This window comes from Canis lupus, chromosome X, assembly GCF_048164855.1.
Source record: "Canis lupus baileyi chromosome X, mCanLup2.hap1, whole genome shotgun sequence".
Classification (NCBI taxonomy): domain Eukaryota; kingdom Metazoa; phylum Chordata; class Mammalia; order Carnivora; family Canidae; genus Canis; species Canis lupus.
In genome coordinates, this window is record NC_132876.1 from 112,209,513 (window position 1) to 112,225,066 (window position 15,554).

Sequence of the window (15,554 nt, forward strand, 5' to 3'; positions counted from 1 at the left end):
ACGTTGGTTGTTTCTGTAGGAACTATGTTCTCACTTCTAACTGGGGATAAAAGAGCACATCTCATCTCCACCCTAAATTTCCTATTAAGTCCATTCTCAGTTTTGATTCTATGGCTCTGTGTGTGTGTGTGTGTGTGTGTGTGTGTGTGTGTGTGAGTGAGACAGAGACAGAGAGACAGAGGGGACAGCAAGAGCATGAGCGAGCAAGATGAAGGGCCACAGAGCCTGTTTTTTATGAAGAGAGAGTAGGAACCTGCTCTGGCTCCCATTCCACAATTTTTCCCTGATACTGTGCATACGACCAAGGCCATTAGAACACGCAAGTACACGCTGTGTGAACAGCACTGCTCCAGCTCAGGAACATACTGCTTACAGTTTAGGAACAAGGGCGAATCTCATCCTGCTCAGCAGCTCGTCTTCCTGGAGCATGACTAGGGCAACAGGGTACATCTGATCAAAGTCAAAATTAAACTGCACTCCAGCTGGAGGGTCACGAAGGAAATTCCTCTTGTCCTTTGATGAAAAGGGGAAAAACATGGGGAAAACCATAGGATGTGATTAATATGTAACAATGCATCATTGATTTGACAAACACCAAATTCTAAAGATTTCAGTCACAAAGTCGACTGAAGTATCATTAACCTGTCGGCTGACCAGAGTGGAGAATGACCGATCCTGTCATATATTTAACAGTCTCAACTGAAGAGAGCCTCGTGGGAGACCAGGAAATTCAATCATGCAATTAGTTGAAATTAGAGTTTGAAATCATATGAACACGTCTGTTTCAGTGAGCACTTTAGGTATGTGAAAACTAGTGTTGAATAATCTTAGAAAACTGGCTACTCAAATCTTAGAAGCTGGCTATTAACAGCACCGGTCAGTTTCATCTCATCTTGCCCATGTTAGATTTTAACAGTATTTTTGTTTTTGAGAATTCCTACATTAATAAAGCAAGAACAAACCTGAACCAAAATGGATTTTAGTTATTTTACCTTCCAACCTAAAAATTGCAAAGTCTAAAATTGCCCCATCATGTTTCACCTGGATTTCTACAGCTGCAGCTGTCTCCAGTCCTGTTTTTCTTACTCAGAGCAACCCACTTTCTACCCTGCCCAAGAAAAACATGTGTTTTACCTATCACTAAAATCCTTCAATGACTCCTTTGTCACCTTTAAGATGAAACCTAAACTCATCAGAAAGGTATAAAAAGGTCTTCATGATTTGGCTCCTTATCCACACTTCCACCTGTATCCTGCAGTCCAGTCATACCCAAATGCTTACAACGCCCCCTATCTGAATCTCAAACCCTGCCTCACATCCCCCAAACATCTACACACCTTCCTCCCAAGACAATAACTCAGCTCCAATGTCATCAGTTCTGGAAAGCTTTTCTGAGATCATCCTCTTCCCTCTCCAAAATCAGGGAGATGCCCCCCCTCTCCTCCGTGCTTCATCACCATGCTGCATTACGGTGCTCATCATAGGCAGTGATGCTATGTGTGCACTCATCTAGCAGCTGTCTAGTAAGCCTTCAGGGTCTTAGAGGGTAGATCTCATCTACCTCCGGTCCTAGGACAAGGTTGGCCCAGAGGAGGTTCTAAAAACAATTTGCTGAATTGAGTTCTCTACCACTACCTAACGACAGCATTACGTCCTAAGTAAGGGGTGCCCCAACACAAGGAGCTTAAAGGGTTACTCTGCTGTAGGCTCTGAATTGTCTCAACTAGTGCTTGGCTAATCAGAGAATGTAAGGCAACTATGGCAGAGATTGCAAATTATCTCCCAGTACTCCTTCCCTCCCTCCCTCCCTCCCTCCCTCCCTCCCTCCCTCCCTCCTTCCCTCCTTCCCTCCTTCCCTCCTTCCCTCCTTCCCTCCTTCCCTCCTTCCTTCCTTCCTTCCTTCCTTCCTTCCTTCCTTCCTTCCTTCCTTCCTTCCTTCCTTCCTTCCTTTTAGGATCACAACTCTTGAGCTCCAGCTGGGCATATGGCCACCCAGCCAGAGACTGGGTTTCCCAGGCTCCCTGGCATCTATGAGTGGCCGTGAATTTAGGCTGCCAAAGGGATGTAGGCCTGAGTGATAGGTACAATTTCTGAGTCTCATCTTTCAAACAGTCTGGCATGCCCACCCACCTCTTTCCCAATTCCCACAGGCTGGAATGCAACCACGGTCATGGGAGCTGGCTTCACTATATAGAAGGCAGACAACACCATAGAGGCTGGCATAGGATAGGATTAAGACAGGAAATACTTGGGTATGTAGATGACTTCATGGGCAAAGCACACCTACAAGGACCATCTACTTCTGGACTCCTACATGAGGCAGAAGGAGGGAGGGAGACAAAGTCACAGCCCATTTAACCTACTGTATTTTTGAATTTCTCTATTATAGCAACTTAGTCTATCCCTTAACAAATTCAGTAGCCACCATAAAGGCTGTACTCAAGATGGTTCAAAGCCTCTGGGCCATGCTGAAATCTTGGGTGCTCTCTTGTAGGTGTATCTATATGCAACGTTCACGGCATCACCCATTCAGCAGATGCCCATTCAGCACCTGCTATGCTCTAGGCACCATGCCACCTGCTCAGCAGGGCATGATGGAGTCCCTGCCCTCCGAGCGTTTCCATTCCAATCGTGGGGTGGAGGACTGGGAAGAGACAGACCAAGGTTTAGATTGCTAAGGCTAGGAGATGGGGTAATTGGTGGAGGGTTGAAAGGATGGTGAGGGAGGAGGTGACAGGTGAGATGAGATCTTATGGAATGGTGCAGGGTGGCGTTCTAGAAAGAGGGGACAGTGAGCAAAAGGCACTAAAGCAGAACAAAGCTCAGCTTGCTTGTATACCAGAAAAAAAACTGGCTGGAGTGCTGGGAGGCAGGGCAGTGGGGCACAAGGGAGGAGAGGTGTGCAAAGCCAAGGGCCTTAGAAGCCAATGGAGGGAATTTAGATCTTAGCCTATGAGAGATTAGAAGGCTCTATGTAGGAAAGTGACACGAAGGGCACAGCAGTGGCAGTGGCAGTAAAGAAGTGGAGTAGAGGTATATTTTGAACACAGCACTGTCAGGATGTGAGCAGACCTGGGGGGTGTGTGTGTGTGTGTGACTGAAGGTGAATGAAGGAAAACTCTTAGGTTCGTGACTAGAAAAAACTGGTGAAAAACTGGAATCTTATTTTGAGATGGAGAAATGAGGACAGGAACAGGTCTGAGGGACAGAAGAGCTATGGGGACCTGACTGGTGAATATCTGATGTTTGCCCGCAAGAAGTCTCACTGTCCCAATTTGCTTCTGGAGAAAACCATTATGTGATGTCAGCATCAACTCTGGCCATCATACAGTAAACAAATACATGGAGTTCACACTGAATTCATAATGAATGCTCAGGCCTTTGAAGGGTCTACTAATGGAAAGGAAAAAAACCTTAAAATGTCAGCTAAAAAAAAAAAGAGTGGATTAAAAACAAAGCTTGAAAACCACTGATACAGTAAAAGCCCTATTTGCTGAGTCCCATGCCAGGCGGGCTGCTGGGTGTTGAGGACAGAGATCAAAGCCAGCCTCTGCCCGCTAAGAATGCACAGCCCAGTGGAGACACATGTTCCTTAGTGAAGGTCACATTTGGGAGTCACACTCCTCACGTCTGTACAGAGCAATAAAGCTCCTACCTAACTCACAGACGTGCAGTGAGGCTCAAAGGAGATAATGTGTACGAAAGTTCTTTCTGAAACTATCAGGTGCTGTACAATTGTTTACTGGTTATCATTGTATTCCCTTCTGAAGTCCCAAATTTCTTTTTATAAATTTATTTTTTATTGGTGTTCAATTTGCCAACATATAGAATAACACCTAGTGCTCATCCCGTCAAGTGCCCCCCTCAGTGCCTGTCACCCAGTCACCCCCACCCCCCACCCACCTCCCTTTCCACCACCCCTAGTTCGTTTCCCAGAGTTAGGAGTCTCTCATGTCCCAAGATAAATTTTTGTGGGCCAGCATAGAAAATTTTATTTTTTTCAATTTCCGTTTCAAATACACATAACAGTTAAAGAAAAAATTTAGAATACAATCTTTTCATTCAGATGAACATTCAGAGCATTCTAATGCTATCTAGAAACTTTATATGATGGCATATCTCAAAAGATTATCTTAATAACATAAAAGAATTCTTTTAAGGCTGAAAGAATTATTTTGTGTAATAGATTATAGTTTTCCATTAAGAAAAAAGAACTTAAGGAGAAGTAAGTTAAAACTTAGGGTTGGGAAAAAAAAACAGGGTAGGGAGAAATTTAGGGGAAAAAACAATGAAAGTAGATGTGTACAGTTCTAACATCTCAAAACATTTTAAAAATTGTACAGAAGGAAACATTCTAAGGATAAAATCATGATAGGAAGGTATTTCTTAAAAAAAAAGGGGGGGGGGAAGGTATTTCTATCCAGGGAATCACAAGATACTTACAGCTGATAAGGCCAAGATTTGTTGTTGAATTGTTTCTTCATCATTACTATCAACCCATGGGGGCACCGCTGCTTCTGAAGGTTTTTAATAACAAAGAAAAGAGAAAAACAGCTTACAAGTGTTATACACTGCACTCTGTGGTTTGAAAGAATGAGAGTTTCCACATAATCATTTTAGCAATTTACTAACAAGTTCCAAACATGAACATTCATCTTAATTCCCAGACGTGATGTATGACTAAAGCATGTACGTATTTGGTAAAAAAATTACTTAAATCATATGGTGGAGAAATTGGATAACGCCTTGATCAGGTGACCCAAATCATCACCACCAATGAAAGAGATGGCCACTGTGGGCTTCCAGATGTGATATCCTGAAAAGGACACAACATCATGTACGTAGTACTATGGCCAAGAATGCATAATCTGAATCTAATCATGAGGAAATACCAGCCAAAGCCCAACTGAGGAATGATTTATTTAAATAAAGGACTGGGGGGGTGGGGGGGCAGCCTGCCAGGGTGGCTCAGCTGGTTGTCTGCCTGCCTCTGGGTCAGGTCGGCTCAGGTCATGATTCCAGGGTCCTGGGATGGAGCCCTGAGCCCCATGTCAGGCTCCCTGCTCAGCAGGGAGTCGGCTTCTCCCTCTGTCCTACCCCCTGCTCATGCTGTGCTCTCTCTCCCTGGAAAAAAAAAAAAAAAAAAAAAAAAGGGTGGGGGAGTACCTTCCAAAACATTAATGTCCTAAAAGACAAAGACTATGGAAGTGTTGCAGATTAAAGGAGGCTAAGACACAGGACCAAAGTTACAATAATGTACCCTAGACTGCATGCTGTATTTGAGGGGGAAAATGTACAAAGGACATTACTGGGTCAGTTGACAAAATTAGAATATGCCCATTATATCAATGTTAGATTTCCTAAAGCTGCTAACTGTCTGGTCGGTGATTATGTAAGAGAATACCCCTAATTCTTAGGAAATATATATTGAATAGAGCAGAAAAGACAACACAAAGGGAGAAAGAATGTAAAGGACAAGAAAGATGGAATAAAACCAACAATCTAGGTAAGAGGGTGTACGGATGTTCTCAATACTCCCTTTATACTTGCAACTGTTCTGTAAATTGAAATTATTTCTAAATAAAAAGCTCTTTTTAAAAAAAGTCACTGTACTTGACTCATGACAAAAGGTAAAAAGCAATTAGGAACTAAGAAAAGGGTTGTCAGGAATGAAAGCAAATGAAGAAAGAAATGGGCAAATCGGGGGCAATAAACAAGAGGGCTGGGATCTACAACAGACACATTGTCCTTGGGGCTCACAAGAAAAAGACAGTACAGCTTAGCAGGCTTATAATGACAGAAAACAAATGACAACTACTGAGAGGTGAGTCCCAGGGGTTTTCTGTGGAGACCTGGGGGCTGATCTTGGTCTAGGAGGAGGAGTTGGGCGGTGGATGTGTGTAGGGGGTGTTCAGAGGGAGCAGCAAATGTGAAAGAGTGGAGAAAAAGTCAGTGAGTGTGTTGCTCATCTGAGTAGCGCTGCCATCGGAACCAGGGCAGGGCAAGAGGGCAGAGCCAAGGTTGTGGAGGTGGGAGGTCAGCACAGAAGATATATCTGCAGGGGGTCCTAATATTTTTGCCAAGACCTCCCTTTCTATCACGTTGCAAAAATCCAATGAAAGAGACATCCTGTTGTGTACCAACTGATAGAAAAGTTATGTGCATGTGTGGATGGACATGTGGACAGAAAGACAGATACATGGCTCCTTTTTTGGCTTATCCTAAGCAAGCAAATGGTGGCAATTATATAATCCAAATTCCATTTAACTATAAGATAAAATAAACATATTTTCATACTTTAAAAAAATTGGGGTAAAGCCCTTTCAAAACTTTTTTCCCCCCTCACACTATTGATTTTAATATTCTGGCCTCAGGACGCCTGGGTGGCTCAGCGGTTGAATGCCTGCCTTTGGCTCAGGTCATGATCCCGGGGTCCAGGGATCAAGTCCCATGTTGGGCTCCCTGTGTGGAGCCTGCTTCTCCCTTTGCCTGTATCTCTGCCTCTCTCTGTATCTCTCATGAATAAATAAATAAATCTTTAAAAAGAAAAAAACTTAAAAAATATATTCTGGCCACCATTTTAAGTCTATTTACCTTGAGCAGCCTCTCCTGGTGTTTCTTACCTTCAGATAAGGTCCTGTCAAGGCCCAACCTACCTACCTGGATGAGACACCCCCCACCTCCCTGTTCCTCTGAAACTGCTCTTTCTAGGGCGACCAATAACCTCCTGGTTGTCCAACCCACAGGCACTTCCTAGTTCTTTTCACTCTAGGCTCAGTTTCTTTCTCTGCAAAATGGAGATTCAAGTACCTCAGAGAGTTATTGTGACTGTTAAATGAACAAATGCACATGGAACACTCACATAGGGCCTCTCGTATGGCTCTTGTAAAGCGACCTCTCAGCTGACCTCACTCTCCTTGAAATTCTCCCCTCTCTGGGCTTCCATTGCTTCTCTCTCCTAGTGTTCTCTCTCAGGTAAATGGGCACCGTTTTTTGTTTTGTTTTTAAAGGTTTTATTTATTCATTCACAAGAGACACACAGAGAGAGGCAGAGATACAGGCAGAGGGAGAAGCAGGCTCCATGCAGGGAGCCTGATGTGGGACCCGATCCCAGGACCCTGGGATCATGACCTGAGCCAAAGATGGACGCTCAACCACTGAGCCACCCAGGCATCACTTGTTTTGTTTTTGATGGCAGATTTGTTTCATCACTCACCAGCTGAGCAACCTTCAGCATAATTACGTAGCCTTGCTGATCCTTTTACTAAAAAAGATATTGTATATAAAGTACGTGCCACTTAGCAGGTACTTAGGAATTGTCAATTTCTCCCATTCCTCCCTCCCCCTCAATACTGTAGATCTCTGCTCAGCTCTCTTCATGCTTTACACACTTTTCACTGAGGAGGTCACCACTCTCATGGTTTTTACATGACTTGACTAATAATCTGTATTGGTAGATGGAATTCTCCATACTTCAAATAGGAATCAACTAACTGCTGCTGCTGGACCCCATTCAGTTAATTTAGAACAGTGCTGACCAGTAGAACTTCCTGCAATGATGGGAATGTTCTAGGTTTGCACTGTCCAATATGGAAGCCACTAGCTCCATGTGGCTATTGGGCCCTTGAAATGTGACTAGTGTAACTGAGCAATGGCATTTTCCTGACATGCCACTTGCATTCCCTTCCCTGCCTTTGTACATGTTCTTCTCACCTGGGGTCTTAATGGGCACCTCAAAACTGAAAGTCCCTCCAATCCTTTCACCCTACTCTCTCAAAGTTCCTATCTCAGAGGCTCCAACCAGCTCCTATCCCAAGTCTCCAAGCTGAGATCATTTTCACTGGTTACCTCGAATCACGAAGGAATGCTAATTTGTATGGATTATTTGTCCCAAAGATCTGCTTTATACTTTGAGTTTACCTAGGCATGACAATGCCTGACTTACCACAGGACTAATTAGCTCTTTTGAAATTTGTGGCACTGCTCAATCTGATCAAATTATTTTATTCTTTTGCCAAATTCAAAGAAAGACATGAGGCCAGTTTTGTATTTGAGTACAACCAAACAGTAAAAGTAGACATTCTGAGACCTAATAACTATTAAACATGTAAACAAGCACTTGTCAGCAAAGAAATGTATTAAGGGGTGCCTGGGTGGTTCAGTTGGTTAAGCACCTGCCTTTGGCTCAGGTCATGATCTCAGGGTCCTGGGAATGAATCCTGCGACAGGCTCCCCATTCAGTGGGGAGTCTGCTTCTTGCCCACCCTCTCCCCCTGTTCGTGCTCTCTCTCAAATAAATAAATAAAATCATGTTTTTTAAAAAAGAAATATATTGAGTAACTTCCCCAAACACCTCATGACTTTTTGTAGTCCTCTGTTACTCCTCTGGAAAGCTCTATCATTTTCTCCTCCCAAACAGAATGGGAAGGGAGCCAACTTTTGCTAAGTGCCTATTATGTGTACATCACACATTGTGCTGGACAGGTTATAAACTGAGAAATGAAAGCTTACCCATTTTCAGGGCGAGCTCTCCAGAGGGGCTGTCACCGGCTAATCTCACTCTCCATCCCAGCCACAGGGAACAATTTCCTTCCTTCCTTTAAAGCCCAAAGATTTATGAGCTTGTCTCTGCCACTAGTCTTTGTGCTACTTGAAGGATGGGCTGTTACTTACACATTTTTGTATTCTCAGAGCCTTAGTGTGGTGTCTGGCACATTATTAGGTGCTCAATAAAATCTGGCAGGTAAGTAAGTCATGTACAAAAAACTTGCATCATACCTGACTTTTTGGTATGCTGTTCTTCAACAAATTTTTTCTGTTCCTTCTGAAAATCTCCTATAATGGTCTGTTAAAAAATACATAAAGAGTCAAGTTACTTTGAGAAGTTTATTATTAGATAAGAATTACATTTAAGATTTGTGAAGTTGTGAGATATTTTATTAATTTTCTTCAAAAAGGTTAAAAAAGTGATACTTCCTCTTTCCCCAACAAAGAGAAATTCAACATTTTAAAATTTTAAGTATTCAAGTCTTTTGTGATGGATTATCTTTTTAAATGCAAAGATAATTGCATTTTGAATTTTTGCTTTATTCCAAAAAACAATAAAAGCCAGGTCAAATCTCATTCTAACAAATGGCACACACACAACAAAGCATCTAAATAACAAGCTCTCTAAAGTTTAATTGATGATCTCCTTAGTTCAAATAATTGCCAACATAAATGAAATTCCCTGGGCCTGCACCCTACCACTGCAGGAAATGTACAAACTTCTTCAAGTCTTAAAAGTATAATTCCCAATGGGTTAGGACTTGAAACACTTAAATGGATGATGCAAAGGCATAAATATTTGCAAACAGTTATAGTTTAAAATTAAACTTAAAATATAAAAAGTTAAAAAAATATATAAAAAGTTTAGTATTACCCAGAAGCATCAGTGTATTTTCGAATATATTAAAACCAAAGTTATTTAAATCATAGCTACTTCTTATACAAAAAGTGAAAAAAAAAAAACAAGAATCTCAACAATTAATATTTTTACCAGAATATGATATCCTACTTGGGTTAATAAAGTTCATAAAAAGAAGAGATAATTATATTAGCTGCTAATCAATTTCAAAAGATGTTTAAATGTACCTTATCAATGATGTCATCTATCTTTCCTTCTTCTACTGATTTCTTTATTGTTTGTGCTGTTTCAGCAACTGATTCAGTTATCTTTTTTGTAGCAGCAGTTGCAAAGCTAAATAGATAGTCTGTAAAGAATAAAAGACAGTCTATGCTCCATTCAAGTACAATGATTATTATATTTGTGACTGTTCCCTTAAAGAGCTCGCATGGGAATCTTAAACCATAGGGCATGATTCTTGCTAACTAGGACTTGAAACACACTCCACTCTCTGGACTGGCCATCCATAGCATTAGCATACTCCCACCCCTTCTCTCCCAGTAGCCGTTTCAGACATGTCTTGCCCTTCTCCAGTCTCTCATTTTAATTTATCTCAGTAGATAATTTCCCTTCTAACTTCACAAATAAGATGAAGGCTTCCTTTCACTTTCCTCCCTTTCTAGACCTTTAATATCCTATTTTATTTTGTTCTTCCCTCTTGTTCAAAGAAAACATGTCCTTCCTTTCCTAGATTAAGCCATCCCATAATAAATCTGGGGGAATTTTTAATAAATAGAAATCCTTCTTAAAAAAATAAAAAAATAAAACAAATCTTTCTTAACTAATATGAGCAAATATATAGAATAAAATTAAAACCGGAACACACGGGATCCCTGGGTGGCGCAGCGGTTTGGCGCCTGCCTTTGGCCCAGGGCACGATCCTGGAGACCCAGGATCGAATCCCACATCAGGCTCCCGGTGCATGGAGCCTGCTTCTCCCTCTGCCTGTGTCTCTGCCTCTCTCTCTCTCTCTCTGTGACTATCATAAATAAATAAAAATTAAAAAAAAAAATAAATAAATAAATAAATAAAACCGGAACACACAAACTTTCACCTTTACAAAACAAAAGCACAATATTAACTTTCCTGAAGACTTGAAAAGACCTAAGTATCAAGGCTCTATTGCAACTATAACAAAGGCTTGTATGTAGACAAATATCATTTCAAAGTCCACACTGTATACAACGTAGGCTGCAAGAAGCAACCTCAGGCAGGTTGTGAAGCTAGACTTGCTGGGGGGATTCTCCTGGGCAACTGGCCTTTCAACCTCATCTAGTGGGAAATACTAAATTAGGGCAGTCTTGCCTCTGCTATTTGCACCTGCTGAGGGCAGGTAGGCTGACTCTCATAACACTCAGGCAGGGGGAAAACCCAGGTAAGAGTGGTAAAGGGAGCTTGGCACACCAGATTAAATCCTCACTGGTGGCTAGTATCTGTTCCAGGGAATCCGGCAACTTGTACTGCTATCTGGGAGCAACAGTACTATCTCCCAATCTGAATGACTTCTCTTCCACTTTCTGTAGCCTTTACCATAAACAGTCTACTTTCCCTCATTGTGTCTGGTGGTGTTCACCTGTCAGTGATGTCAACACTCCATTGTGACCAAACCACAGGACTCTACTTGGCTCTAGTCTCATTCTTGCCATTCTTCTCCCTCCTATCCTACATTCATATGACCCCAAGAAATTCTCAAGTATCTCTAAGGAAGTCTCAGATACATTATTCCTTGATTTGAAACACTTGTATCTGCCCGCCCTTTATCTGGCTAACTCTACATATACTGTGGGTCTCCGCTTACATAGCACTTCTCAGAAAAAGTTCTCTGGCTCCTCGGCTGGAGTGGGAGCTCCTGAGATGTGTTCCCTCAGCACCTGTGTTGCCAGACCAACAAAATTCATGGGACTATTGATTACTTGGCTCTGTCCTCTCAGTTAGACTGAAGGCCCACCCTAAGTCCCACTGAGGCGGGGACCAAGGCTGTCTGATTCACCACAGTATCCCCAATGAATGACCAATCAGTACTTGCTAAATGACAGAGGAGCAACACAGTAATTGCTGAGTTTTAGGGAGGTCCTTCATTTCTTTTTGGTTATGACTCATCTATTTTCAGAGTGGTAGAATAAATTGGGTAGACAGCCAGGTTCTTTTGTAAAAATATTCTTTGCAGATAGTCAAAGAAATCTAAAGTTCTGGGCAGCCTGGGTGACTCAGCGGTTTAGCGCCGCCTTCAGCCCAGGGTGTGATCCTGGAGACCTGGGATGGAGTCCTGAGTCGGGTTCCCTGCATGGAGCCTGCTTCTCCCTCTGCCTGTGTCTCTGCCTCTCTCTCTCTCTCTCTCTGTGTGTCTCTCATGAATAAATAAATAAAATCTTAAAAAAAAAAGAAATCTAAAGTTCTAAAAGAGTAGGGTTCCTTTTAAGATTTTCTCAGGAAAATATTTTAATTGGAATCATTTTTATTTTAAGGAGGACTGTCATTTAAAAACTGGTATTTTAGGGACCCCAGGGTGGCTCAGTGGTTGAGCATCTGACTTCGGCTCAGGTCGTGGTCCAGGGATCCTGGGATCCAGTCCTTCCTCAGGCTCACCACAGGAAGTCTGCTTCTCCCTCTGCCTGTGTCTCTGCCTCTCTCTGTGTCTCTCATGAATAAATAAAATCTTAAAAAAAATAAAAAATAAAAACTGGCATTTTAGGGTTGCCTGGCTTAGTCAGAAAAGCTTGTGACTGTGAATCTCGGGGTCGTGAGTTTGAGCCCTACACTGGGTGTAGCGATTACTTGAATAAATAAGTAAACTTAAAAAAAAAAAAAAAACCCTGGTATTTTGGCATAATAATCTCAATTCTCAGATTTTAATGGGTCCAAGAGTGGAGTGCATTGAACACAGAGAACATTGCAGAAACTATAGTTCTCGTCCTCAAGGAATGTCTATTTCTAAACAAACAAGCCACTAAGAGGCTCAAAGAAAACAGCAGCAAGAATAATCATTAAACAGAGGCACTCAGAGAAAAGGAGGGAGGAAGGTCTCCCAAGAGTAATTAGAGAGTGGCCTGGATTCCAAAGTCAGAGGAAGTGGGGCGTGGGAAAATCTGCCAGGAGATTTTCAGGTAAGAAGCTCATACAGATGAAAAGTGGTTTATTAATTTTGCAAATTAATATACTGGAAGACACCAAGTTAAAGATAGTTTTCATTAAGTTGTTAGAAAAAATTGAGACTAAGAGTTAACAGGAAGTAACAGGAGTACAAAGTCCACTTCAGGAATGCAAGCACAAAGAGAAAGTCTGAATTAAAGCAGCAACCAAAGAAGAAAAGACTGAGTAAAATGGCTCTCAGTGAGTATGACTACGCAACCTTATGGAAGGAGAGGGCAAACTGCTAACAGTGAAAGTAGTCATTTTAGTCTCACAATCATCCTGGGAAGAATAGGTATAATCTGCCCAGTTTATAGCTAGGTTGGCTGAAGCTCACACAGACTGAATGATTTGCCCATTAAGATAGCGGCCAACTCTGCTGACTGCCTAGCCAATGCCTAATCCCTTCCTCCTTGCCAAAGCAACCCGTTTTGGTGGGTGCTCATCAAACCTATGATGGGGTGGTCTTGGGGACTTCTCATTTTATGCCTCTGTTGGATTTTCTGTAATTTGCAAATGACGTCACAATAAAGGCAATCGTACAGGAAACTCAAACACAGGCTATCTGCTTTTTTTTTTTTTTTTAAGGTTTTATTTATGGGGATCCCTGGGTGGCTCAGCTGTTTGGTGCCTGCCTTTGGCCCAGGGCGCGATCCTGGAGACCCGGGATCGAGTCCCACATCGGGCTCCCTGCATGGAGCCTGCTTCTCCCTCTGCCTGTGTCTCTGCTTCTCTATCATAAATAAATAAATAAACAAACAAATAAATAAATAAAATCTTTAAAAAAAGGTTTCATTTATTCATGAGAGACACACAGAGAGAGGGAGAGAGAGAGAGAGAGAGAGAGAGAGAGAGAGAGAGAGAGAGAGAGGCAGGAGAGGCAGAGACTCCCGGGACTCCAGGATCGCGCCCTGGGTCAAAGGCAGGTGCCAAATCGTTGAGCCATCTGGGCTGCCCAGGCTATCTGCTTCTAACTGGCAAGCTTGTGTCCCAATCCTATATTGCCTCATGTCATATGAACAAGTGACAAGGCCTTACAGAACTGAATGGAATGATAAGGATAAAAGAAAGTAGGAAGGAAGGTTCTCAGAAGTCAGAAAAGGGATACATATGTCAGAGTAAAAGAAGGTAGAGTTTAAGGCTTGCTGCTAGAATAGGAAAATAAGGAGCAGACAATGGTTTCTAAAGCTTTGCTTTAGAAAATCAATATTTTATATTTTTTAAAAGATTTTATTTATTTATTCATGAGAGACACAGAGAGAGAGAGAGAGAGAGAGAGGCAGAGACAGAGGCAGAAGGAGAAGCAGGCTCCATGCAGGGAGCCTGATGTGGGACTCGATCCTGGGTCTCCAGGATCACACCCTGGGCTGAAGGCTGTGCCAAACCGCTGAGCCACCCGGGTTGCTCTAGAAATCAATATTCTTAAGAAGGGGCTGGCTAATTTTTAAAAAATGCTGTATTTCATACAATTTTAGAATATTCATGTTGTAAGGGGCTTTAGAGGTTACCTAATTGAATCTCTTACCCAAGTAGCCCTACCTCCAGGAATGGGGAGCACATGACTTCAAAGGGTAGCCAATTATTACTGTTATGCTCCTCTAATTAGAAAATCCTTTCCATTTTCCTTGTCATTTCTACCTCTCTCCGACTTAGATCTGTCCTCTTATGTAACATATAATGACTTTTCGACAAAAAACCCCCAAATTTTCAGAATTTTGAGTAATGCCCCTAACTTTCTTCTTCAAGCTAAAATCCCAGTTCTTTTTAGTATTGTTCATAAGCTGTGGGATCCAAGCTCTTGACCATTTGCACTGCCCTCCTCCGTGGTAAATCTGTTATTTTACTTCTGTATTGAAGCAGACATATATTTTCCTACATACACACTAACTTTAGTTGTAAACTAAGCAAGTTAGGCACCTCAAACTTGAAATGCACTTTCCTTACAGAAAAAGAAGATGGTCTAATTAATACAGTTCCACTGCAAATACTAGGAGCACTTTTCTAAGGAAAAGAGGAGGTGGCCCTTCCTCCAATTTCTGGGCATGCACTGGCCTTAGACAGTTTTGAAAAAGGTATAGCTTGGGACACCTGGGTGGCTCAGTGGTTGAGGGTCTGCCTTTGGCCCAGGTCGTGATCCAGGGGTTCTGGGATCAAGTCCCGCATCAGGCTCCCCATGGGGAGCCTGCTTCTCCCTCTGCCTAAGTCTCTGCCTCTTTCTGTGTCTCTCATGAATAAATAAATGAAATCTTAAAAAAAAAAAAAAGCAAAGTTCATTTTTGGCCACCCTCCCACTTATTTAAACTATGCAAATGACTCTCTTTATTTAACACTCTCAGAGGTATGGGATTGTGTTGTATTTTTTTTTTCCCCAAAGAAAGAGTACAGATAAAGCTTCAACAAAAACCAAGCAACCAATCTGTGCTGAATAATAAGTTACTTTAGGGCACAAGGCCTTCAGTGAGATAGGGAGGAGCTCTTCAGTGTGTTCCCTTATAAGATGCTCTCCTTCTGAAGCAGGTGATCCTAGGAGGCCAGAGTTCATCAGGGGGGAGGACTGAGGATGGGAAGGTATTGGTTTTGAGTAAGGGAGTGGAATCTAGGCCTGGGTATCCACCATTTGTAATTGGTGAGTTGCCTAAATTTACAAATAGATCACCATGAACCAGATGTATTTATTTATTTTTTTAAATTTTTTATTGGTGTTCAATTTACTAACATACAGAATAACCCCCAGTGCCCGTCACCCATTCACTCCCACCCCCCGCCCTCCTCCCCTTCTACCACCCCTAGTTCGTTTCCCAGAGTTAGCAGTCTTTACGTTCTGTCTCCCTTTCTGATATTTCCCACACATTTCTTCTCCCTTCCCTTATATTCCCTTTCACTATTATTTATATTCCCCAAATGAATGAGAACATATAATGTTTGTCCTTCTCCGACTGACTTACTTCACTCAGCCCAGATGTATCTAGAATCCAACCTT

At 42.1% G+C, this 15,554-nt stretch overlaps 1 protein-coding gene across 2 annotated transcripts in view; it reads right to left on the reverse strand.

Moving 5' to 3' along the window:
* Positions 1 to 15,554, reverse strand: part of SYAP1 (synapse associated protein 1) — a 34,061-nt gene that overhangs the window by 15,258 nt on the left and 3,249 nt on the right. For both annotated transcript variants that reach the window (XM_072816604.1, XM_072816605.1), the window contains exons 2-5: positions 9,634 to 9,752; positions 8,779 to 8,845; positions 4,444 to 4,517; positions 374 to 513 (exon numbers count right to left, since the gene is read on the reverse strand). In XM_072816604.1, coding sequence (XP_072672705.1) covers positions 374 to 513; positions 4,444 to 4,517; positions 8,779 to 8,845; positions 9,634 to 9,752 — 400 coding nt within the window. The remainder of the gene's footprint in view (positions 1 to 373; positions 514 to 4,443; positions 4,518 to 8,778; positions 8,846 to 9,633; positions 9,753 to 15,554) is intronic.